The 26,383-nt window shown below is 50.9% G+C and overlaps 1 protein-coding gene and 1 long non-coding RNA gene across 4 annotated transcripts in view; one reads left to right on the forward strand and one right to left on the reverse strand.

Annotated features, from left to right (window-relative positions):
- KCNN4 (potassium calcium-activated channel subfamily N member 4) lies at nucleotides 1-12,980 on the forward strand. 2 transcript variants are annotated; one of them, XM_060083652.1, is made up of 9 exons: nucleotides 1-307; nucleotides 3,203-3,298; nucleotides 4,545-4,975; nucleotides 6,975-7,110; nucleotides 9,719-9,829; nucleotides 10,276-10,394; nucleotides 10,702-10,771; nucleotides 11,991-12,158; nucleotides 12,470-12,552. In XM_060083652.1, the coding sequence occupies exons 1-8, from the start codon at nucleotides 149-151 to the stop codon at nucleotides 12,153-12,155; spliced, it is 1,287 nt and encodes a 428-aa protein (XP_059939635.1). In that variant the 5' UTR covers nucleotides 1-148; the 3' UTR covers nucleotides 12,156-12,158; nucleotides 12,470-12,552. The 2 variants fall into 2 exon arrangements, with proteins under 2 accessions (XP_059939635.1, XP_059939636.1); XM_060083653.1 differs by lacking the exon at nucleotides 11,991-12,158 and having other exon boundaries at nucleotides 12,470-12,980.
- LOC132479927 (uncharacterized) overlaps nucleotides 11,017-26,383 on the reverse strand; it is an 18,932-nt gene continuing 3,565 nt past the window's right edge. For both annotated transcript variants that reach the window (XR_009530586.1, XR_009530587.1), the window contains exon 4: nucleotides 11,017-11,593. This is a non-coding gene — a long non-coding RNA (uncharacterized LOC132479927). The remainder of the gene's footprint in view (nucleotides 11,594-26,383) is intronic.

The raw sequence follows: 26,383 nt of genomic DNA on the forward strand, positions 1-26,383 counted from the left end.
ACAGGCTCTGCTGTGCCTCAAAGCAAGAGCCCAGAGCGAGGGAGCACAGCAGGCCGGGGACCTGCAAGCCATAGTGGCTGCTCTTTGTGTGCTGCGAGGTGGGGGACTCTGGGCAGGAAGCTGGCTGAGCCCCAAGACCCCGGGGGCCATGGGCGGGGAGCTGGTGCCGGGCCTGGGGGCCCTGCGGCGGAGAAAGCATCTGCTGGAGCAGGAGAAGAGTCTGGCAGTCTGGGCACTGACGCTGGCAGGAATCGGCATCGGACTCATGGTCCTGCACGCGGAGATGCTATGGTTCGGGGGGTGCCTGGTGAGTGGAGGCTGGAGGCTGGGACTCCCGAGTCTTGAGGGAGGAGGGGCTGGGGGCTGAAACTGCTGGGTCTGAGGGAGGAGGGGGCTGGGGGCCAGGACTCTCGGGTCCTGAGTGAGTAGAGGCTGGAGACCCCTGGGTCTGAGAGTGGAGGGGGCTGAGGGCTGGACTCCTGGGACCTAGGGAGGTAAATGCTGGGGGCCCTCTCTGCCAAAGGAAGGGAAGAGGGGTCACAGAGTGTCAGTTTGAAGGTATTGCAATTAGACAGTTGGAGGTCCAGAAGCCCTGGAGGTCAGAAGGTGGCTGGTCAGATATTTGAGCAGATTAGGGGAGAGGTAACCCCAGGTTCAGTGAAGGGAGGGTGGGGAGAAAGGCTGACTTCTTCCAGTAGGCGGCAGCTCCTTGGTCCTTATCTAAACTCTAATGTGCGCGCAGTATCTCAGAGGCAAAGGGCAGAGACCAAAAGAACAGGCGCGGGGTGGGGGGGGGGGAGGGAAAAGAAAACAAGCACCGCCCCCCTCCCCCCTCCATCTCCATCATTAAGAAGCTCAGCTTCCCCAGAATCTATGGGCTATTTAGTCTGGGAAATAAGGGAGAGGTAGGTTTATGGTAGCCTGGACTCCTGGGTCCCAGGAGAGGAGAGGCTGGGGCCAGGGTTCCTTAGAGGTGACTTAGAGCATTTTTTAGGGGAAGAGGGGCTGACTCTGAGGGTAGTGTGAGTGCGGAAGGAAAGAACAAGTGGGGCTAGGACAGGTCTGAGCAGGCTCCCAGCACGTTCCAGCCCTGGTCCGGGCAGTGATGGGGGCAGATGAAGGACACGGGTCAGAACTGGCGGCTTGAGGACGGGACAGAATTGCTCAACAGGAAAGGAGGGGTTGGAGATCTGTCTAGGGTAAGGGACATGGAATTGGGCTGGTTGGAGGGCACTGATTTGAGGATTGAGTTGGGGGGATTTCTGGGGGACAACACTCAGGCTTGGATTTGGGGGTGGAAGAGGAAGACAGCTTTGAAGTGACCAGGAGCCACACGGACTGTCAGGGCAGGCTGGCTTCCTCTGACCGGGTGGCCAGGCGAGGGCAGCGGGCACTGAGGGGGTGGGGCCGCCGAAGCCCATGCCAACAGGAAGCATGGCTGGGCCGACCCGCCGCTCCCACACGTCAGCACCCCGCCCAACAGGCGAGGTGAGGACAAGGGAGCCCTGGCAGATGGGGAGGGACAGGGTGTCTTTCCTACGCCACCCCATCCCCCTGCTGCTTCACCTCCCATTGCTTCCCTCCACCACCTGCCAGGCTGCTGCCTCCAGCATGGGGACTCTGGAATCTGCTGCAGCTCGCTGAGCCTCAGTTTCCCCAACTGGAAACCGGGGGTGAGGGTGGAAATACATGATCCGACGGGTCCTCCTTGGCCGCCTTTCTATGACTGCCTTGACAACACCCGTGTCCCCTCCCCACCTCCATCGTCATCTAATAAACTCATTTTGCAGGGATCCAGACACCTGCTCACCAGGGGGGAAGGGCTGGAGGAGAGGCAGGTGCCAGAGCCCACCGATGCAGGGGAACGTGACAGAGAGAGTGGGGCGGGAGAGGGAGGATGGTGAGAGGTACCGAGAGGCAGAGATACACAGAGTGACCAAGACAGAGAGAGACCAAGACAAAGATGCAGTAAGAGACGGAGTGGTACAGACAGAGAAGGGGGTCGGGGATTCGGGGCAAGAGGAATTGGAAAGGAGAGAGGACCACCAGAGAAGTGGATTGCAGAGTGTGGAGGAGGTTGGGTCTAGTGGGGTGTTCTTTGGGACAAACTAAAGAACGGGACAGGGAACTGGGGAGCCACAGAAGGGGTGGGGTGGGGAGGGCTAGGGACAACAGCACCATTGTTCGGGGAAGGGGGGCAGGCCCCATGGGGCAGGAAACTGGCCCTCTTCCCCTGCACAGAGGGGGGCCCTGGCCGGGTCAGGGGAGCTGGCACTGTTTTAGGAGAAACAGGTGCTGAGCTCAGAGTGGGAGCCCAGGTGGCCCCTTCCCCCTGACACCACGTCCCAGGCAGGGATCTCCCCCAACACACCCTCCTCGGGAATCCAGCAGTCCCAGTCCCCTCTAAATCCCTTCCTCAAGAAGTCTAGATTCCTCCAAGGTATTGCCACACAAAGACAGGGGAAAAAACTTCCTGTGGTTTCTGGAGGCCATGTGCTTCTGGCCAGATCTGCCCTGGGCTTAGAGCCAGGAGAGAGTGCAGGAGGTGGGGAGGGGGGCAGAGGAGACACACGGGGCAGCAGGACCGGGGGGCCTTTCTCAGAGCTGGGGCTGGGGTCTTAGGAACCCAGCCCCCTGGATGAGGGCAGGGGAGGCTGTCATTCATTCCTTGGGGCCTGAGTGATAGTTTCTAGGCTCCTCAGGAACTGCGGAGGGAGGGCGGGGGGGACCTGAAGTTGTTTTCTAGGGCAGAGACCAGCTGGGTGGGAAGGGAAGGGGAGGGACCACTCTTTAGAGGCTAAATGTCTGTTTCTAGACACCCCCCATACACATACACACACACACACACACACAACTGAGGAACTACTATTGATGGGGACCAGTGCGGGGGAATTAGGAAGGAATGTGAGTTTCAAGGTCTTCCCTCAGGGGTGTGGTCCTAGGAGAAGAGCTGAGGAGGAAGGTGAACACTGGCACCTGGGCCAGGGCTGTCCCATTGGGAAGGAAGAGGGCACTCTCCCTGGGGGCCAGGTGATGGTTTTGAGACTTCCCCAGACTGGAGGCATCAGGAGAAACTGGGCTGGGCGCTGGGGGTTAGGAGGCTAGGAAATTGGGAATGGAGAAGGGATGGTGGTTTGGGAAGAGCGCAGCGGGGACTGAGGGAGACCTGGGATCTCACCCCTTTCTCTCTCCCTCCCAACAGTGGGCAATCCACCTGTTCCTGGTTAAATGCATGATCAGCATCTCCACATTCTTGCTCCTTTCCCTTATTGTGGCCTTTCACGCCAAAGAGGTCCAGGTAAGCCCCCATCCCCTTCCTAGCTCCCCTCAGCCCACCCCCACGCCCTGTCGGCTCACACTTCCCACCTCCTGGGCTCAGTAATGAGCTTCCTCCACCCTGAGATACAACCACACCTTCATCCACCCGGAGGGGATGAACCACGGACAGACAGACAGGCCCCCGGAGCAGCCCTGACCTTCCTCCACCTGCTGCCCTCTGTCTCACCTTGCACACCTGTAGATGCTGAGAGTTCCCGCCCCCAGGCCTCTGTCCACTCTGTCCCCAGGTTGCCTCACACAAGACACAGCCTCCCAGATCTCACTTCTCCATTCCCGAGTCCCTACCTGTTCCTGTCCCAACAACCCAAGATCCTAGCCATGTGCCCGCAGGTCCTTCCCCACTGCTGAGCTCCCCACCTCTGTGCCCACGACCCCACAGACCCAGGAGCCCTTCCCACGCATATCCCCCCCTCCCATCTCATGTCTCAACCCACACTGGACTCTCCACCCCTTCCCCTCTCATCCCATCCCCCACATCCCCAGATCCTCTTCCCTTCCCCCCACACCTCTGCAGTATAAAATGAGGGTTATTGGTGGAGTGTGGTGATGCCCCTTGCAGTGCCTGGCACACAAGATGTGCTCAGTAAGAAGTACACATTATCATTAAAGCAGTCATTCGAGTAGTTAAGTGGCCTGAGGGCCCTGGGCCTCAGTTTCTGCATCTATAAAATGGGGGTAAGAATATTTTCAATCTCACTGTCTTGTGAGCATTCACTGAGTCACAACACATAAAGAGGATAGTGCAATAACTGGCACCTCCAAAGTGCCCTGTAAATGTTGGCTATTATCATTGCTAATGGGATGACGGCAATTACTACTGCGTCCCCAGAAACTGGAGTAGGACACAGCTCTATGGATGTGGAATGTAAGTTCTTGGGGAGGCAGGGGTTTTGTTTTGTTTGTTTTGTCCACCCATATCCTCAATACATAGAACAATGTCGGGCATACAATAGGCACTCAATAAGTGTTCCTGGGCTGGAAGTTCTGGAAGTGGGCTGAAACTAGGAGGGGGAGCAGGTGGAGAGATGTCTTCCTCGGGTCCTGCCCTGCCCCTTCCCACCCTCCCGGGCCCCATGCCCTGCGCTATCTGCCTCCCTCTCCGGCCCCGCGGGCGCGCCCCCCTTATCTCCCCGCGCAGGCTGGGGAGCGGGCGCCTGACCTTCGTGTGACCCCCCCTCCTTCTCCATCCGTTTCCCTCCCTGCAGCTGTTCATGACGGACAACGGGCTCCGAGACTGGCGCGTGGCGCTGACCGGGCGGCAGGCGGCGCAGATCGTGCTGGAGCTGGCTGTGTGCGGGCTGCACCCGGCGCCGGTGTGGGGCCCGCCGTGCGCGCCGGTCTCGGGGTCCTCGCAGACGGCGGTCACGCAGTCCCGGCCGAGTTTCCTGGGCCAGGCGGAGGCGCTGCTGTCTCTGGCCATGCTGCTGCGCCTGTACCTGGTGCCCCGCGCCCTGCTCCTGCGCAGCGGCGTCCTGCTCAACGCCTCCTACCGCAGCATCGGCGCGCTCAACCAGGTCCGCTTCCGCCACTGGTTCGTGGCCAAGCTGTACATGAACACGCACCCCGGCCGCCTGCTGCTCAGCCTCACGCTTGGCCTCTGGCTCACCACCGCCTGGGTGCTGTCGGTGGCCGAGAGGTGAGGGTGCCGGGGGAGGGGAGGGCGGGAAGGGACGGTACCTGGAGCCTCTGGAGGAGCCGCTTACAACCACCATCGCCCTGTACCGTGGTGCAGGTTGGGACTCCGTGGGACCGAGAAGGGGAGAAAGCCTTTCCTCCACCTGCAGCCTCCAGTCTCCCCAGACACACACACGCACACCATAGGAAGCCCTGCCCTTCCTGCTTCCAATCTCTCCTGCCTCAGGTTTCCAGGCATCTGTTCAGTCTCCACACGCAGGCCCTGGGCCCTGGCCAAGGGTTGCACCTGCTTTGGAGGAAGGGGACATCTTTTCCAAATTAGCACAGATGCGCTGTAGGTGCTCCCGGTGACCCCCAGGCTGCGCCAGAAGGGAATTCCGTGCAGAGAATTGATACGGGAATTCGAGGCCCCCTGCTGGACTTTAACCTGATGCTGGAACTGTACCCCTCAGGGCCTCCACTTACCTTACAGATAAACAAATTGGGGGTAATCTTAGCCAGTGGTTCTCAAAGTGTGGTTCTGGGACCATCTCCTGGGAACTGGCTGCAAATCCAAATTTGCAGGCCCCACCCGGATCTACGGAATCCCAGACTCTGGTGGGTTGGGCCCAGCAATCTTTTTTAACAGTTCACGCTGATGCTGGCTGAAATCTGAGAACCTCTGGTTTAGTGCATCTGGCAACGGATTCTTGAGGGGAGATGGAGGATGGGAAGAACTGGCCTTAGATCTCTCCTCTCTGAGCCTCTGTTTCCGCATCTATAAAATGGGTATCAAAATCCACCATCTTTAAAGTCTCCCTGGCAATTCTAATCTTTCATGATTTTAAACTCATTCATCTCACAGGATCTCAGTTTTCTCAGTTGGGAAATTGGTCAGGATCAGTAAATGATCCTCCCACCAATTTTCTCACCTGAAAAATGGGAGGATGGGTAGGGAGCCAAATTTCTAAATCTGTTTGAGGCAGAAGTCCTCAAACTTGAATGTATTTTGGGATGAAGGGGTTGGAGCTTAACAGGGCAGATTCAATCCCCACCTCCAGACACTAATTTAGTGGGTATGAGGTGTCTGGGGCCCTGGTGAATGATGCTTTCCCTGCTTTGGCCTAACTGTGGGTCAAAGTTAGACAAATCCTGATTATCAATCCTTTCCATGGCTGGACCTAAATGTCCCCTCCTACGAAGTGAGGGGAAAAGAGGCAGAGTCCGCCAAGCCTTTTTATTTATTTTTTTAAAGTGCATTTATTTACTTATTTTAAAGATTTATTATTTATTTTATTTTATTTATTTTTGGCTGTGTCGGGTCTTGGTTGTGGCATGCAGGATCTTTTGTTGCGGCGCGTGGGTTTCTCTCTAGTTGTGGCACACAGGCTCCAGGGTGCGTGGGCTCTGTGGTTTGCGGCACGCTGGCTCTGGTTGAGGTGCGCAAGCTCAGTAGTTGTGGTGTGCAGGCTTAGTTGCCCTGCGGCCTGTGGGATCTTAGCTCCCTGACCAGGGATCGAACCCGTGTCCCCTACATTGTAAGGTGGGTTCTTTACCACTGGACCACCAGGGAAGTCCCCCGCCAAGCCTTTTTAGAGTCCCACCGTTTTAGTCCTGATAGGGCCACCTCTAGGCCATAGAGCATCTTTGTGGAAATTAGAAAAAGGTGCCCCTTCCTTTGAGTGGATGCAGCCCCCTGCCGGGTCTGACAAGTGGACTTCAGGCTGGGTTTCTGCCCCCCTCTCAACCCCTCAACCACACGCTCTGAAAGTAGCAGCCCTGGTAGCCTAGCTGAAACCAAAAAGTCTTTGGAATTGGTCGGATCCAGGTTCAAATCCCACAGCCCAGGGTGGTTGAGCATCTTGCCCAGGTCACACAGCAAAGAGGAGGCTAGGCAGGCTCTCCAAAGCCCAGAACTTAACTGGCTTTTTCTGAGTGCTTCTTGGAACTGTGGGTGTACGTTAAGAAAGAGGGTATCAAACATCACAGGAACCCCAGAATTAACCCACTCTTCCCCACAGACAGAACGTTAATGCCACCGGGCACCTTTCAGACACACTGTGGCTGATCCCCATCACATTCCTGACCATCGGCTACGGGGACGTGGTGCCGGGTACCACGTGGGGCAAGATTGTCTGCCTCTGCACTGGGGTCATGGTGAGTACACCCACTCAGGGACCCTGCCTTTATCCCACACTGCTCATCCCCTGGGCCCCAGGAAACCACGGAGCCAACTAAGGCACTCAGGGACACCCCCAAGAAACTCAGGTGTCTGGACCCCCACAGCCCCATTCCCTGTCCAGGACACAAACACTAGCCTCATTTCCTTTGAAAATCCAGGAATCCATCCCCTGAGTCCTTGCTCTCTCCAGAACCTAGGACCCAGCCCTCATCCTCCTCAGGAACACAGGCCCCTGACCTCCCAGCCCCATTTCCTCCCAGATTCCAGGAGTCCAGTCCCAAGCCCCGCCAAGACTCAGGTATCTTGCCCTCTCCCCCCTTTACCCTCTCAATCATCCAGGACTCAGGTACTTGGTTTCCCAGCTCTAGGCTCTTCCAGAACCCAGGAATCCAGTCTCCCAGCCTCCATTAAAGCTATTTATTGTGTCTAGACATCAAGAGCATGCCTGTGGGCTCAGGATGCCTGGGTTCAAATCCTGCTTCTGCCCACTTCCTAGCTGGGAGTCAGCCACACAATCTTTCTGGGCCTCAGTTTCCTCATCTATAAAATGGGGATGCTGATACCAGTGTACTCCTCATGGAGTTCCTGAGAAGACGAAATGAATTAAACCATATAAAGGGTCTCAAACACAGAAAATGCTCAATAAACGGGTCAGGGGGTGGCGATGCGGAAGCTGTTATTGTAACTGGTTCCAGGCGTCCGGCTGCCCCTACCCCAGCTCTTGTGCCCTCAAGGATGAGGCAGAGGCTCCCCAAGCGCCAGACTCCAGCCTCCTCCCCAGAGTCGGCCTCCTCCTAAATCTAGACATCTGCCCCCTTCCCCTCATAGACTCAGCACCCAATGCCTTGGCCTTCACCTCCCTGTGAGATCTGGCTCCCTTCACCCGCAGGGATTCAAGCCTCCAGCCCCAGCCCTAATTTGTCCCAGGGAGGACATGGTGAATCCCCCAGTCCTGGGTCCACAGGTGATGCATGGGGGGAAATGTGGCAGCCCCCTTCCCTCCAACAGTGAGTCTTTGTGACTAGGAAAGAGGGGCAGAGACTCAGCCAATGACACACTCCCAAAGGGTCAGGGACCCTCAGGGCTGCCTGGGACCTCCTCCCCCATTTGACAAAAGGAGGAACTGAGAGATAAGGCGATTTGCACTCGAGCTCACAGCCCACTCCTAGCTGAGAGGTTCCAAGGTACAATGAAATTATAATGGCTAACTGTTATTCGGCACATACTCTGTGCCAGTCTCTGCTCTAAAGGTGTCAACTTATGGAATCCTCGGAGTAATACTGTGAGGGTGTGCACGTTTTACAGATAAGAAACTCAAGACACTGAGAGATTAGATAACTTGCTCTGAAGCTGGCCTTGAAACCCAAGCAGTCCCAGAGCCAAGGTTTACAGCTAGTAATTATTCTGAGGGTCAAGAGTTGAAACATATGGGGTGGGGGAAGACTTCAGGAGATTCATTCTAACTCCAGGGAGAGGGAGCAGGTGCTACAGAGCAGTTGGGATTTGCTGGGGCCTTGAAGGATCAGAGGCCTCAAGAAGGAAGGGAGAAGAGTGAGACCAAGGTGCTCAGGCAGGTGAGGGCTGAGTTGCCTGGGACGGAAGCTGGGCAGAGGAGGAAGAGCGGCCTGGACCTTGCAAGGCCTTGAGAGCTGGGCTAAGAAGTCTGGGGCAGTGGGAGCCTAGAAGGAGATTAGGGTGAGGGCGTCAGGGTCATAACTGGGTGTTAGATCTCCCTGGGGTCAGGTGGAGTGAGGGAAAGGCCGGAGACTGTCCAGAAGGGAGAGGATGTGGCCAGAGCTGGGCAGAGGCTGTAGGGGTGGGGAGGAGGGGGAGAGATGCCCTCGCTGACCTGATGGCCCACTGGACCGTGGGGAGGAAAGGGTTCCACAGGAGCCTGAGGTCTGCTCCTTGCCCAAAACCAGCCCTTCTCCCCAATCTCCAATCACACACTTAACAAAAGAGAACATGGGCTTCCCTGGTGGCGCAGTGGTTAAGAATCCGCCTGCCAATGCAGGGGACACGGGTTCGAGCCCTGGTCCGGGAAGATCCCACATGCTGCAGAGCAGCTAAGCCCGTGAGCCACAACTACTGAGCCTGCGCTCTAGAGCCCGCGAGCCACAACTACTGAGCCCATGCGCCACAACTACTGAAGCCCGCGCACCTAGAGCCCGTGCTCTGCAACAAGAGAAGCCACTGCAATGAGAAGCCCGTGCACCGCGACAGAGAGTAGTCCCCACTTGCCGCAACTAGAGAAAGCCCGCGTGCAGCGACGAAGACCCAATGCAGCCTAAAATAAAATAAATAAATTTATTTTTTTTTAAAAAAGAGAGAGAACATTGTGATGGTGTAAATACCACACCCAGGAGTTGGACTCGGACGCATGATTTTATGATCCCAGCTCCACCACTGGGAGCTGTGGGACCCTGGTTCTCTCTGGGCCGGTTTGCTTGTCTGTCAACTAGCAGTGGTGGTGCCTGCTGTCTGTGGCTGTTGGGAGGGCTCAAGGAGAGAGAGAGCTGGTGGCACGCGGCTGGTACTCAGCTCCCCATGGGCCTTGTGTCATAGTGCCTGCTGTGCCCACAGGGGGTCTGCTGCACAGCCCTGCTGGTGGCCGTGGTGGCCCGGAAGCTGGAGTTTAATAAGGCAGAGAAGCACGTGCACAACTTCATGATGGATATTCAGTATGCCAAAGAGGTGAGGGGGGCCTCTGGCACCCAGAGCACACCCCTTCCTCAGCCCCAGGATCCAGGCCCCCGGCCCCTTCCCACTCAGCCCCAGGATCCAGACCCCCGGCCCCTCCCCCTTCAGCCCTAGGATCCAGGCCCCCGGCCCCTCCCCCCTCAGACCCAGGATCCAGGCCCCCAACCCCTCCTCCCTCAGACCCAGGATCCAACCCCCAGCCCCTCCTCCCTGAGACCCAGGATCCAGACCCCCGTCCCCTCCTCCCTCAGACCAAGGATCCAGACCCCCGGCCCCTCCTCCCTCAGACCCAGGATCCAGACCCCCGGCCCCTCCTCCCTCAGACTCAGGATCAAAGCCCCCGGCCCCTCCTCCCTCAGACCCAGGATCCAGACCCCGGTCCCCTCCTCCCAGAACCCTAGGAGCACTATCTCCTTTGACACTGTGAAACCCACCCCCAGATGAGGGAGTCGGCCGCCCGAGTGCTGCAAGAGTCCTGGATGTTCTACAAACATACACGCAGGAAGGACTCTGGAGCCGCCCGCAGGCACCAGCGCAGGCTGCTGGCCGCCATCAACAGGTGAGGACCTCTGTGCATGCACACGCCATGTCCAAGTCTCTTCCTCTCTGCAGGGTGCACGCGCATGAGTGTGTGTGTGTGACCGAGCATGAACGCGTGCCCAGGTCAGGATGCCCATGTGTGGTCTCACTGAACAGATGCCCACCTGGACCTCACAGTGACTCTGCGTGATGGTTTTGTTTACGTGTCTCGGGCCTGGATACCCGGGTCTCTATGTGGGAGGCGGGCTCATGGGTGCAGCCACCCCCTCTCATCCCACCTCTGAGCTAGGGCCACTCTAACCCCCCCATTTTTTTTTAACCCCCAGGTTCCGCCAGGTGCGGCTGAAACACAGAAAGCTCCGGGAAAAAGTGAACTCCATGGTGGACATCTCCAAGGTACTGGGACCCCATGAGAGGGGGTCTGGGAGAAGAGGGAGGTTGGGGGCAGCTGGTAAGGAGATCTGGCCCTGGAATAGGGAACGCTGGCACACACAGGCACTCAATAAAGGTTTGTGGCTGAACGAACGAATGAATGAATAAGTGAATGATGCAATAGCGTTTCTCATGTAAGGTGCAGTTTCCTTTGAAACTTAAATAACTTGTACAAAGAACTCCAGTGTTCGATGTGAAATTATCTCCATTATCAAGTTACTTACATGTGGACGGATATAAAATTCCTTTCAACTGTGACTCTTATACAACAATAAAACCAAAGCAAATTGACCAAGTTCAAACCAAGTTCAAACACAAAGGGCAAAGCAATAAAATGCGAATTAACAGCACTGACACACGGACAGGTGACAATGTTTCGGGAAAACTCAATCTGTGTTGCTATTGTGAAGAGGGGGCCCAGGAGCGCTGGGCAGCCTTGCCTGGCCAAGGGGTGACTCAGCTTACCCTCCTTCTGCTGGGTCCCCTTGATTCTGAAGTGCTCGGGTAGGTGACATCACGCCCCCTGGCTTGGCTCACAGCACCTCTTGCTTATCCGGTAGCCTTTGCTTTTTTCTCATTAGTCCACGACAATTCAAACAGTGGCCCTTGGTCCCAATACCATGGTAAACACAGCCACAGATGCCGGCCCCTAAACTGCACGGTGGTGGCCTAAATCTGCCGGAATTGGCAGGTCGTGATTTCCAAGATCATCCACCAGGTCCAAAACACGGAAGTCAAGAGTTCTCACAGAAAGCTCACACACTCTCAAGGACGAAGCTGTGAATCCTAGTTTGAGAAGGCAGAGAAAGGGCTCTGTGGATTGTGAAGTCAGGCAGTCATCAATTACACAAAGATTTAAGTGAGCACCTACTACATTCTAGGGCCTCCCTGATCCAGGTGCTGCCTTGGGCATGTCATAACTGCTCCAGGCCTGTTTCCTCAGCTCTTAAAAATGGAAACAGGATTCCCACTGCCCACACTTTTAGGAGGATTTTAAACTATAAAGAGCACCAGGGCCAAGTTGCTGGGCGGTGGCAGGTGGTTGATAAGGTAACTGATATTATTGAGGATAATCCTCCAAGGCCTGTAAGGACTAAGTAAATGCTGGTTCTACTGCCTTACTACACGGGGCAGGGAGAGAGTCTCCCCCAGCCCCCGATCCCTCTGACCTCTCTCTGCCCAGATGCACATGATCCTCTGTGACCTGCAGCTGGGTCTGAGCACCTCACACCAGGCCCTGGAGAAGCAGATTGATGCGCTGGCAGGGAGGCTAGACACCCTGACCGAGCTGCTTAGCGCTGCCCTGGGTCCACGGCAGCTTCCAGAACCAAGCCAGGAGGCCACGTAGCTGGTAAGGGAGCTGGGACTTGGGCAGGAGAACATCCTGGAGGAAGGGTGCCTGTGGCCAGCACTCCATGTGGCTACGGGGGTGGGGGATGGGTGGCCTGGAGGTGAGGCCACCCTTTCTCTTCCACTCTGGCTCTGTCTGGAGGGAGGGACTCCAAGTTCGGGGCTGGACCAGCAGCGAAGGAAACAGACGTTCCATCCCCCCTTCACAGACTCTCAGTACCCGCTCCCTCTTTCTTTGCTTGGTCTCTGTCTCTGTCTCTTCCTCTGGTGTCTGGCCTGCCTGTCTATCCATCTCTCTGTTTGTCTCCCCAGGACCCAGCCAGGAAGAACCAGGCTACTTTCCCCAGGATTGAGGTCAAGGACATTCTCTCTGCTACTCCTAACCCAGCCCCATGCATAAAGCCAGTTAAGCGTAGGGACCAAGGGGGGCCACACCTTGGGGTGGGTTGACTGGCTGATGGCTGCTGGCGGGGACACTGGCTGAAGGAGGGAGGCCGTGGCCCATCCCCACCGAGGCCCCAAACGGGAAAATGGTCACCCCTGTCCCACATACCCTGTGCCTGGGGACTGGGACTCCTGAGTCCCAGAGGAGGAGGAGGGGAGCGGGGGCCCAGAGTCCAAGATCCTGGGCTGCATCAGTTACCCGCCGACCAGCACAGATGAAGGAACGAGGCCCGAGGCAGAAGGCAGAGCCCCCTGGCGGCAGATCGAGGAGGACCCCAACTCTCTAGAGCTGCAGAGAATTATCTGGTGGGGGAGAAGGTGGGACCTGGGGGGAAGGGTGAAGCTCACCAGTCTCTGCTCTTATACTTCGTAATAAATGTTAAACAAAGTCAGAAGAAGTTGCTGTTTCTTTCAAAACATACCCACACTCCAAACAGGCAGGTCAGCCAGTGGAACGCCCTTGCCCTGTCTGAACCTGTTTCCCCATCTATAAAACAGAGGCCTCCAAGAAGTATCCTCCCAGGTCTGTAGGCTGGAGAGTCCTCAACTCCCGCCTGGCCCCAGCCCAGATCTGCGGCGAAGAGCAAGGGCTCTAAATTCAGGCCCAGGAGCCCAGCCCCCCAGCCCCTCCTCCCTCAGACCCAGGAGTCCAGGCCCCCAGCCCTCCTCCCTCAGATTTGGATCGGGGTCCAAATCCTGGCTCTGCCATCCACTGGCTGTGTGACTTTGGGCAAGTGGCTTCACCTCTGAACATTTCACTTCACCTGTAAGATGGGGCCACCTTCCCATGGGTCAGCTGTGAAGATTAAAACTGGGAGGGTACAGAGGGTCAGGCATTTAGTAAGAACAAACACATGAGAGAACTTAATCATTTTTATTAGTGCTACTGATTTTCAGACACAATGAATACGTGGCACCCTTTTTCTTTTTTCTACTGCCCTTTAACCCTCTCTACTCATATCCCACCAGAACCTAGACGAAAACTCACCTATCAGGAGACTAACAGGAATTCCAAACCATCCTACGTACTTGTTTCGTACCTGCTAGGACTAAGACAGAAAAAGGAAAGGGGGCTGGCACTTACAGAGGTCCTCCTGTACGCCCAGCTCTGCGCTCCTGTTTTGTTAAGTCACCACCACCACTGCCCGCCCCACTCCACCCCACTGTACAGATACAGAAACTGAGGTTTCAAGAGGAGCAGGGCCTAGAGGGCCTGAATTCACACCCAGCTCATCCCACTGCAGAGCCCTCCCTCTCTGCCCTGCTTGAGGTGAGTCAAAGACAGAGCAGCCTTGGACCCTGAACCTAGGTCTCACTTCACACAGCCGCTTCCTTCCACTTGGAGAGGCTGATTCATCCTCACTTCCCTTGATTTGAGGGGAAGCCCAGGCTGCGAGTCATCCTTCTCTGCTGAGCTATCTTTGGATTTCCCTGCAAGTCCACAGCCAGCCTCCCCCTCAGCCCCAAGAGCTAAACTGGGGTTGCACCACCCACTGCCGCAGACAGCCCTTCCTCTGGACGCCAGCCCATCTGGGGGGAAGAGGAAACAGGAACATTTCCAACACCCTACCCCTGCAGTAAGCCCTCCTCAGTGATGCCAGATACCCTGCCAAACTCATTCCTCCAGGACCACCCTTTCCTAGTTGTACTTGGCTTCAGCAGGAAAACTCCTTCCTACGCCTCCTTTGGGACCCTGCTTAGATGCCCCCTCCTCCAGGAAGCCCTCTCTGAAGCTCCCATAGCCCCACAAACCTGCCTCTATTACAACAATAATATTTATTGGGCAAAGCCCCACGTTAAGTCCTTCATATAAATGATCTCACAAAATCTCTACAAAAGGAGACAAAGTGGTATTACTGGTCCAATTTTACAGATGAGGAAACTGAGGCACAGAGATTAAGAACCCTGCCCAGGGCTTCCCTGGTGGTGCAGTGGTTGAGAGTCCGCCTGCTGATGCAGGGGACACGGGTTCGTGCCCCGGTCTGGGAAGATCCCACATGCCGCGGAGCGGCTGGGCCCGTGAGCCATGGCTGCTGAGCCTGCGCGTCCGGAGCCTGTGCTTCGCAACGGGAGAGGCCACAACAATGAGAGGCCCACATACCGCAAAAAAAAAAAAAAAAAAAAGAACCCTGCCCAAAGCCACAGCAAAGAGATGGGGGAGCTGGGATTTGACCCAGGTGGCCGGGCTCTGGAGCCCCAGCACTTAGCCAACCAGCCCATTCGTTCGCTCAGAGATCCCTACACCCTATTTTCATTTTTGCTCTGTTGCGTCTTCAACGTCAAGGGCCTGGCATATACCAGGCCTCAGAGAATATCACTGAATGAACACACTTACTACCTGGGGTGGCTGGAAGCTTCTCACCCTCTACCACATGTTGGTTTCTTCTGGGACAAGGGACGAACTGGTTATAAGGGGCTTTTGACTAAGAAACTAAGAGCACATGTGACAGCGCTCCTGTTCTGAGTTATCTCAGATCTGCCCCCGCCGCCCTGCCCCCACTCTCCACTGTGGAGCTCAGGTCCCGACCTCTCCCTCCAGCAGTCTCTGCTCTCCCTCTTACACAATCAGCACTTCCTGAAGGCCCTGCACCAGGGGCAGGGCTGCAGGCATAAGTCAGAGGGCTCTGCCCCCAGGGGCTCAGTCTCATAGTGATTTTGGCAACTTCCCCCTCCTACTTCTGTTTTGCCTCCATGCCCACAAGAGGACTGGGTGGGGAAAGTGGGTCCAGAGAGGGCTGGAGGTCTTACCAGGGTTAGAGAGCCAGTCAGGAGCTGGGGTCACCCCACCCCCCACCCCAACCATGCCCCAGACATTACCGGGCCCTTCCTCTGCTAAAAAACCTTTCCGTGGTTCCCACCTGCCCTTCTCTCAAAGTCTGGCTCCTAGTCCTAGCTCATTTTTTCTCTTCTTGCAGGATCTTAGCTCCCTGACCAGGGATTGAACCCACACCCCCTGCAATGGAAGCACAGAGTCTTAACCACTGGACTGCCAAGGAAGTGCCCACTCATTTTTTCTTTCATTGAGATTTATTTTACATAAACAACACAAATTTTAAATGTGGCCTCAATAGATTTTTTACAAAAGCATTTACCTGAGCAACTACCACTCAGCTCAAGTTTGAAGTTTCTGGGCCCCTAAAAACTCTCACGCCCCTCCCATCTTGATTCCTTTTGCCCAATTTTGAACTCTGAAAGGAACCCTGCTGCACACCCTGGTGTGTACCTGCTTCTTGGTACCAGCCAGGTGCACATTCGTTTTTACTACAGAATGGTGTTACTACGCGCACAGGCCTCACCTGGGGGGGCTCTTCAGGCTCTGCGCCCCCCTGCCCCTGCCTCCAGCCTCCCCATCCCCTCCCTGTCATGGCTGCTAATGATTCTGCACCCAATTCCAGTGTGTGAGGGTTTTTTTCCCCCATACCAAGCAATTCTCAGACACCACAGTCGACTCAATTCTGACATTGTCTACCTGGAGACAGCGTCAGATTCCACAGGTTAAGGGTTCGGTCCTACAAGACTGCCCCCTACCCTCACCCCTTCAGGTGCCAATTTCAAGTCCAGGTTGTCACCCGTGCTTCTGACCAACTGGCTACAGATCCAACAACCCCCTTCCTTGGGTTCGATGAGTGGCTCACAGAACTCAGAGACACGCTTGATTTACTAGATTACTGGTTCCTTACAATAAAAGGATGTAACTCAGGAACAGCCACATGGAAGAGATGCATAGGGCAAGGTATGGGGAAGGGGCAGGGAGCTTCCATGACCTCTCTGGGCACCACTCTCCCCAAATCTCCATGTCTTCACCAACCTGGAAGCTCTCCAAACCCTGTCCTTTGAGGTTTTCTATGGAAGCTTCATTACACAGTCATGACTGATTAAATCATTGAACTTCTGTGACTCATTCAACCTCCAACCCCTCTCCCCTCCCTGGAGACCTGGAAGTTCTGACCCTCTAATCATCCAGTTGGGTCCCTTGGCACCCAGCCCCTATCCTTAGGTTACCCAGGTGCTTTCCAAAGCCACCTCATTCACATAAGAAAAGACACCCTTATTACTCCATTCCAAAGGTTTTAGGAGCTCTGTTCCAGACTCAGGGGACAAAGACCAAATAGATATTTATTATAAATCACAGTATCACAGCTGCTCCAGCCACTGGGCTCTTCCCGCCCAAAGATTTTCTGTCGTAACTGCCCACCACTCTCCTGGCCCTTTTGCCCCATCCATGTAGAACAAACATCGCCAGTATTTGTCCACTTCTTTACGATGGTTGGTAAAGGAAGCTGTATCATCTACATCAACACCAGACTGCAGTCCAAAGACCTGTATTGAGCTTTTCTGCTGTGTGGGATTACTGCTAACATATAAAAACTAGGAGAGTGCTTCTTACAATTTGGAGGCAATGTCAAATGGTAACACTTTCCTTTCTTCTACCAGGATGAGCTGGCCCTTCTTCAAGTCCAAGCCCTGTCTCCACTTGTAACCAGGCTGCACCCTCTCTCGCCTCCTTGAGGGCCTGGGTCCTAAGTCTCCTGCCTCATCCATTTTCCCTGCTATTGAAACAGGAGGGAAGGGGCAGGGCACAACCTTCAAAAGAATGACACAGACTCAGGACATGACAAAAACTGGTTAGAACCAGCTAAGTCCAAGATGGCGGAAGATTCAACTTCCAGTGGAACGTGAGCCTCATTACATGCTCATTGTAATACATTAGTTAAATGACACACCCACCAGCGCCATGACAGTTCTGAGGTCAAGCATAAAAGGTCAAAAAGTGGGCTGTGGTGCAATCCCTGGAAATCCACGCCCATTCCCCTGAAATAGATGGGATAATCCTTCCACTCATTAGCCTATGAAATTACCCAGTCCATAAAAACTAACCACCCCATATTTCAGGGCCTCTCGCCTTCTGAGATGGCCCACACTCTGTCTGTGGAGTGTATTTCTCTCTAAATATATCCACTTCTTACATATCACTTTGTCTCTCACTGAATTCTTTCTGCAAGGAGACATCAAGAACCTGAGCTTCATTAAGTCTTGAGACCAGGTGTGTGATCTCAATTAAAAGGCCATGGGGAAGATGGCGGAGTAGAAGGATGTGAGTTCACTCCCTGTTGTGAGAGCACCGGAATCACAACTAACTGCTGAACAATCATCGACAGGAAGACACTGGAACTCACCAGAAAAGATACCCCACATCCAAAGACAAAGGAGAAGCCGCAATGAGACGGTACGAGGGGCGCAATCACAATAAAATCAAATCCCATAACCGCTGGGAGGGTGACTCACAAACTGGAGAAGACTTATACCACAGAAGTACACTCACTGGAGTGAAGGTTCTGAGCCCCGCGTCAGACTTCCCAACCTGGGGGTCCGGCAACGGGAGGAGGAATTCCTAGAGAATCAGACTTTGAAGCCTAGTGGGATTTGACTGCAGGACTTCGATAGGACTGGGGGAAACAGAGACTCCACTTTTGGAGGGCACACACAAAGTAGTGTGTGCATCAGGATCCAGGGGAAGGAGCAGTGACCCTGTAGGAGACTGAACCAAACCTACCTGCTGGTGTTGGAGGGTCTCCTGCAGAGGTGGGGGGTGGCTGTGGCTCACCATGGGGACAAGGACACTGGCAGCAGAAGTTCTCAGAAGTACTCCTTGGCGTGAGCCCTCCCAGAGTCCGCCATTATCCCCACCAAAGAGCTGGGTAGGCTCCAGTGCTGGGTCACCTCAGGCCAAACAACCAACAGGGAGGGAACCCACTCCCACCCATCATCAGACAAGCCAATTAAAGTTTTACTGAGCTAGGCCCACCAGAGCAACACCCAGCTCTACCCACCACCAGTCGCTCCCATCAAGAAGCTTTCACAAGCCTCTTTGAGAGCCTCATCTACCAGAGGGCAGACAGCAGAAGCAAGAAGAACTACAATTCTGCAGCCTGTGGAAGGAAAACCACATTCACAGAAAGACAGACAAGATGAAAAGGCAGAGGCCTTTGTACCAGATGAAGGAACAAGATAAAACCCCAGAAAAACAACTAAATGAAGTGGAGATAGGCAACCTTCCAGAAAAAGAATTCAGAATAATGATAGTGAAGATGATCCAGGACCTGGGAAAAAGAATGGAGGCAAAGATCGAGAAGATGCAAGAAATGTTTAACAAAGACCTAGAAGAATGAAAGAACAAACAAACAGAGATGAACAATAAAATAACTGAAGTGAAAAATACACTAGAAGGCATCAAAAGCAGAATAACTGAGGCAGAAGAACGGATAAGTGACCTGGAAGACAGAATGGTGGAATTCACTGCCACAGAACAGAATAAAGAAAAAAGAATGAAAAGAAATGAAGACAGCCTAAGAGACCTCTGGGACAACATTAAACATACCAACATTCGCATTATAGCAGTCCCAGAAGGAGAAGAGAGAGAGGAAGGACCCGAGAAAATATTTGAAGAGATTATAGTCAAAAACTTCCTTAACATGGGAAAGGAAATAGCTACCCAAGTCCAGGAAGCACAGAGTCCCAGGCAGGATAAACCCAATGAGAAATACGCCAAGACACATAGTAATCAAACTGACAAAAATTAAAGACAAAGAAAAATTATAGAAAGCAGCAAAGGAAAAACAACAAATAACATACAAGGGAACTCCCATAAGGTTAACATCTGATTTCCCAGCAGAAACCCTACTAGCCAGAAGGGAGTGGCACAATATATTTAAAGTGATGAAAGGGAAGAACTTACAACCAAGATCACTCTACCCGGCAAGGATCTCATTCAGACTTGATGGAGAAATCAAAAGCTTTACAGACAAGCAAAAGCTAAGAGAATTCAGCACCACCAAACCAGCTCTACCACAAACGCTAAAGGAACTTCTCTAAGTGGGAAACACAAGAGAAGAAAGGGATGTACAAAAACAAACCCATAAGAATTAAGAAAACGGTAACAGGAACATACATATCAATAATTACCTTAAACATCAATGGATTAAATGCTCCAACCAAAAGACACAGGCTCACTGAATGTATACAAAAACAAGACCCGGGGCTTCACTGGTGGCGCAGTGGTTGAGAGTCTGCCTGCCAATGCAGGGGACACGGGTTCGTGCCCTGGTCCGGGAAGATCCAACATGCCGCAGAGCAGCTAGGCCCGTGAGCCATGGCCGCTGAGCCTGCGCATCCGGAGCCTGTGCTCCGCAATGGGAGAGGCCACAACAGTGAGAGGACCGCGTACTGCAAAAAAAACCCCAAAAAAACCCAAAAAACAAAAACAAGACCCATATATATGCTGTCTACAAGAGACCCACTCTGAAGATCCACCTAGGGACACATACAGACTAAAAGTGAGGTGATGGAAAAAGATATTCCATACAAATGGAAATCAAAAGAAAGCTGGAGTAGCAATACTCATATCAGATAAAATAGACTTTAAAATAAAGGATGTTACCAGAGACAAGGAAGGACACTAAATAATGATCAAGGGGTCAATCCAAGAAGAAGATATGACAATTATAAGTATATATGCACCCAACATAGGAGCACTCAATACATAAGGCAACTGCTAACAGCTATAAATGAGGAAATTGACAGTAACACAATAATAGTGGGGGACTTTAACATCTCACTTACACCAATGGACAGATCATCCAGACAGAAAATTAATAAGGAAACACAAGCTGTAAATGACACAATAGACCAGATAGATTTAATTGATATTTATAGGACATTCCATCCAAAAACAGCAGATTACACTTTCTTCGCAAGTGCATATGGAACATTCTCCAGGATAGATCACATCTTGGGTAGCAAATAAAGCCTCGGTAAATTTAAGAAAATTGAAATCATATCAAGCATCTTTTCCGACCACAACACTATGAAATTAGAAATCAATTACAGGGAAAAAAAAAACATTAAAAACATAAACAGGGCCTCCCTGGTGGCGCAGTGGTTGAGAGTCCGCCTGCTGATGCAGGGGATACGGGTTCGTGCCCCGATCTGGGAGGATCCCATATGCCGCGGAGCGGCTGGGCCCGTGAGCCATGGCCGCTGGGCCTGCGCATCCGGAGCCTGTGCTCCGCAACGGGAGAGGCCACGACAGTGAGAGGCCCGCATACCGCAAAAAGAAAAAAAAAAAACAAAAAACAAAAAAAAACATAAACACATGGAGGCTAAACAATACGTTACTAAATAACCAAGAGATCACTGAAGAAATCAAAGAGGAAATCAAAAAATACCTAGAGACAAATTACAATGAAAACATGACGATCCAAAACCTATGGGATGCAGCAAAAGCATTTCTAAGAGGGAAGTTTATAGCAACACAAGCCTACCTCAAGAAACAAGAAAAATCTCAAATAAACAATCTAACCTTACACCTAAAGGAACTAGAGAAAGAAGAACAAGCAAAACCCAAAGTTAGTAGAAGGAAAGATATCATAAAGATCAGAGCACAGGGCCTCCCTGGTGGCGCAGTGGTTGAGAGTCCGCCTGCCGATGCAGGGGATACGGGTTCGTGCCCCGATCTGGGAGGATCCCATATGCCGCGGAGCGGCTGGGCTCGTGAGCCATGGCCGCTGGGCCTGCGCATCCGGAGCCTGTGCTCCGCAACGGGAGAGGCCACAACAGTGAGAGGCCCGCATACCGCAAAAAAAAAAAAAGGAAGAAAAAAAAAAAAAAAAGATCAGAGCATAAATAAATGAAAAGTAGAAACAAAGAAAACAATAGCAAAGATCAATAAAACTAAAAGCTGGTTCTTTGAGAAGATAAACAAAACTGATAAACCTTTAGCCAGACGCATCAAGAAAAAGAGGGAGAGGACTCAAATCAATAAAATGAGAAATGAAAAAAAGGAGAAGTTACAACAGACACCACAGAAATACAAAGCATCATAAGAGACTACTACAAGCAACTCTATGCCAAAAAAATGGACAACCTGGAAGAAATGGACAAATTCTTAGAAAGGTATAACCTTCCAAGACTGAACCAGGAAGAACTAAAAAATATGAATAGACCAATCACAAGTAATGAAATTGAAACTGTGATTAAAAATCGTCCAACAAACAAAAAGTCCAAGACCACATGGCTTCACAGGTGAATTCCATCAACCATTTAGAGAAGAGCTAACACCCATTCTTCTCAAACTCTTCCAAAACACTGCAGAGGAAGGAACACTCCCAAATTCATACCATGAGGCCACCATCACCCTGTTACCAAAACCAGACAAAGATACTACAAAAAAAGAAAATTACAGACCAATATCACTGATGAATATAGATGCAAAAATCCTCAACAAAATACTAGCAAACAGAATCCAGCAACACATTAAAAGGATTATACACCATGACCAAGTAGGATTTATCCCAGGGATGCAAGGATTCTTAAATATACACAAATCAATCAATGCGATACACCATATTAACAAATTGAAGAATAAAAACCATATAATCATCTCAATAGATGCAGAAAAAGCTTTACACAAAATTCATCACCCATTTATGATAAAAAGTCTCCAGAAAGTGGGCACAGAGGGAACCTACCTCAACATAATAAAGGCCATATATGACAAACCCCCAGCAAACATTCTCAATGGTGAAAAACTGAAAGCATTTCCTCTAAGATCAGGAACAAGACAAGGATGTCCACTCTCGCCACTATTATTCAACATAGTTTTGGAAGTCCTAGCCATGGCAATCAGAGAAGAAAAAGAAATAAAAGGAATACAAATTGGAAAACAAGAAGTAAAACTGTCACTGTTTGCAGATGACATGATACTATACATAGAGAATCCTAAATATGCCACCAGAAAACTACTAGAGCTAATCAATGAATTTGGTAAAGTTGCAGGATACAAAATTAACGCACAGAAATCTCTTGCATTCCTATACACTAACAACAAAAGATCAGAAAGAGAAATCAAGGAAACAATCCCATTCACCATTGCAATAAAAAGAATAAAATACCTAGGAATAAACCTACCTAAGGAGGTGAAAGATCTATACTCAGAAAACTAAGACACTGATGAAAGAAATCAAAGATGATACAAACAGAGGGAGAGATATACCATGTTCTTGGATTGGAAGAATCAATACTGTGAAAATGACTATACTACCCAAAGCAATCTATAGATTTAATGCAATCCCTATCAAATTACCAGTGGCATTTTTTACAGAACTAGAACAAAAAATCTTAAAATTTGTATGGAGACACAAAAGACCCCAAATAGCCAAAGCAGTCCTGAGGGAAAAAAACGGAGCTGGAGGAATCAGGCTCCCGGACTTCAGACTATATTACAAAGCTACAGGAATCAAGACGATATGGTACTGGCACAAAAACAGAAATATAGATCAATGGGACAGGATAGAAAGCCCAGAGATAAATTCACGCACCCATGGTCAACTAATCTATGACAAAGGAGGCAAGGATACACAATGGAGAAAAGACAGTCTCTTCAATAAGTGGTGCTGGGAAAACTGGACAGCTACATGTAAAAGAATGAAATAGAATACTCCCTAACACCATACACAAAAATAAACTCAAAATGCATTAGAGTCCTAAATGTAAGACTGGACACTATAAAACTCTTAAAGGAAAACATAGGAAGAACACTTTTTTACATAAATCACAGCAAGATCTTTTTTGATCCACCTCCTAGAGTAATGGAAATAAAAACAAAAGTAAACAAATGGGACCTAATGAAACTTAAAAGCTTTTGCAAAGCAAAGGAAACTACAATCAAGATGAAAAGAGAACCCTCAGAACGGAGAAAATATTTTCAAACAAATCAACAAAGGAGTAATCTCCAAAATACATAAACAGCTCATGCAGCTCAACATTAAAAAAACAAACAACCCAATCCAAAAATGAGCAGAAGACCTAAATAGACATTTCTCCAAAGAAGACATACAGATGGCCAAGAAGCACATGAAAAGCTGCTCAACGTTACTAATTATTAGAGAAATGCAAATCAAAACTACAATGAGGTGTCACACCAGTTAGAATGGGCATCATCAGAAAATCTACAAACAAATGTTGGAGAGGGTGTGGAGAAAAGGGAACCCTCTTGCACTGTTGGTGGGAATGTAAGTTGATACAGCCACTATGGAGAACAGTATGGAGGTTCCTTAAAAAACTAAAAATAGAATTACCATATGACCCAGCAATCCCACTACTGGGCATATACCCAGAGAAAACCACAATTCAAAAAGACACATGCACCCCACTGTTCATTGCAACACTATTTACAATAGCCAGGACATGGAAGCAACCTAAATGCCCATTGACAGATGAATGGATAAAGAAGATGTGGTACATATATACAATGGAATATTACTCAGCCATAAAAAGGAACAAAATTGGGTCATTTGTAGAGACGGGCATGGACCTAGAGACTGTTACACAGAGTGAAGTAAGTTAGAAAAAGAAAAACAAATATTGTATATTAACGCATATATGTGGAAACTAGAAAAATGGTACACATGAACCGGTTTGCAGGGCAGAAATAGAGACACAGATGTAGAGAACAAACGTATGGACGCCAACGGGGTTGGTGGTGGTGGGATGAATTGGGAGATTGGGATTGCCATATATACACTAATATGTATTAAATAGATTACTAATAAGAACCTGCTGTATAAAAAATAAAGAAAATAAAATTCAAAAATATAAAAAATAAATAAAAGGACATGGGTTCAATTCCCAGTCTGGGTTTGGCCAGGTTCAAGTCCTGGCACGTGGGTTCAAGTTCCAATTTGAGTTGCATGGTTTCCCTATCACTCCCAGCAGCATACAAACATGCTGTCATTGCTCCCATCTCAAAAACGGCCCACAGGATCTTTAAGCACTTTACATCCTCCACTATGTGTTCACCAAATTGCAAAACATCCGGAATTCAAATTCAGTCTTTATTTTACATATTGTAAAATAACCTGTATGTGGAAATCCTTTAAAAGTAAGTTCTTATAGAACAAACTCCTGATACATTCAACAGAGCAAAGACTCTCACAGACCAAAGAGCTAAAGAAGGAAGACAACACAGAAGACCTGCTGTAAGATTTCATTTATATCAAGTTCAAGAGCAGACACAACTCACGTAGAGTAACCAGAATTAGATCAGTGGCTGCTTCTGGAGTGGGGGAGCTGACAGGGAAAGGGTCCAAGAGAAATTTCTGGGGTGTTGGCAATGTTCTCTACCTTGACCTGGTTAGTGGTTACACGAGTATATATATTTGTAAAAATTCATTGACCAATACTCTTAAGATCTGTGTCTTTTCTGCACTTCGACACGTTTAAGTTACACCTCAACAACAAAAAAGATAAAGAAAAGTAAGTACCTGTAAACTTTTCCTTATAGGTTCTACATTACGATATTGAGAAGTTTCCATGACATAGGGAGACTGAGACAGGAGGGAAGGGGGCAGGACACAACCTTTAAAAGAATGACACAGGACTTCCCTGGTGGTCCAGTGGTTAAGACTCCGTGCTCCCAATGCACGGGTCCTGGGTTTGATCCCTGGTCAGGGAACTAGATCCTGAATGCATGCCACAACTAAAGACCCAGTGCAGCCAAATAAATAAATAAATATTTTTTAAAAAACAAACAAAAAAAGAATGACACAGCCCCTCGAGGATACGACTAAAACTGTTTAGAACCTACTAGGCCCAAGATGGCAGAAGATTTGACTTCCCTAGACCTTGAGCCTCATTATACATGTGCTGCAATACATCAGCATATGCTAAGCGACACACCCACAGGCACCTTAACAGTTCTGAGGCTGACGGTAAAAGACCAAAGAGTGGGTGGTGGCCCAATTCCTGGAAATCCCCGCCTCCTCCCCAAAATATTTGGAATAACCTTCTCACTTGTTAGCCTACGAAATTATCCAGCCCATAAAAACTAACCACGCCCGCACCCCAGTGCCGCTCTTGCCTTCCGAGATGGTCTGCATTCTGCCTATGGAATGTGTATCTCTCTAAATAAACTTACTTTCACTTTACTATGGCTCGCTGTTGAATTTTCCTGAGTGAAACCAAGGACCCTCACTTGGTGGCCCGTCCCTGGGACTCGCCTGGGACATGACCATCCTCTTGCACCCCATTCTCCTGCAACAAGACTGGGGGATAAGACAGCCATGTTTTCTTCACGGTGGACCCCACGTCCACCTCCAGCTACTGTTCTGTATCCCTGCTCCCTAGTCGATCACCATCTTTTTGGAACTCTTTGTTTCCTTGGCTCCAGTTGATCACCTCTCCTGATGTTCCTGCTCCATCTGTAGGATGCTGGTCCTTTCCCCGATTCCTAAATGTGGGAGGCCCAGGGCCGAGTCTCTGCTCAACCTACTCCCTCAGGCTGGATGGTTTCAGCAAACTCCGGGGCTTTAAATGTCATCTATATATTAACAGCTCCAAAATTTAGCACACTTGTATAGTTATTGATAAAATGACAGAACATCTGAGGTTTGCTTAAAAGCTTAAAAAATAATACAGAAACTCCAGGAAAAAGTGTGCTTATATGTGGGAGAAGAAAATAGAAGAAATAAAATAAGTAAAATGTGATGACTCTCCACACTGGGTGGTGGGTATGTGGGAGTTCTTTTTTTTTTTTTTTTTTCTTTTCTTTTTGTGGTATGTGGGCCTCTCACTGTTGTGGCCTCTCCCGTTGCGGAGCACAGGCTCCGGATGCGCAGGCCCAGCGGCCATGGCTCACGGGCCCAGCCGCTCCGCGGCATATGGGATCCTCCCAGACCGGGGCACGAACCCGTATCCCCTGCATCGGCAGGCGGACTCTTAACCACT

Source organism: Mesoplodon densirostris, chromosome 19 (genome assembly GCF_025265405.1).
Source record: "Mesoplodon densirostris isolate mMesDen1 chromosome 19, mMesDen1 primary haplotype, whole genome shotgun sequence".
Lineage (NCBI taxonomy): Eukaryota > Metazoa > Chordata > Mammalia > Artiodactyla > Ziphiidae > Mesoplodon > Mesoplodon densirostris.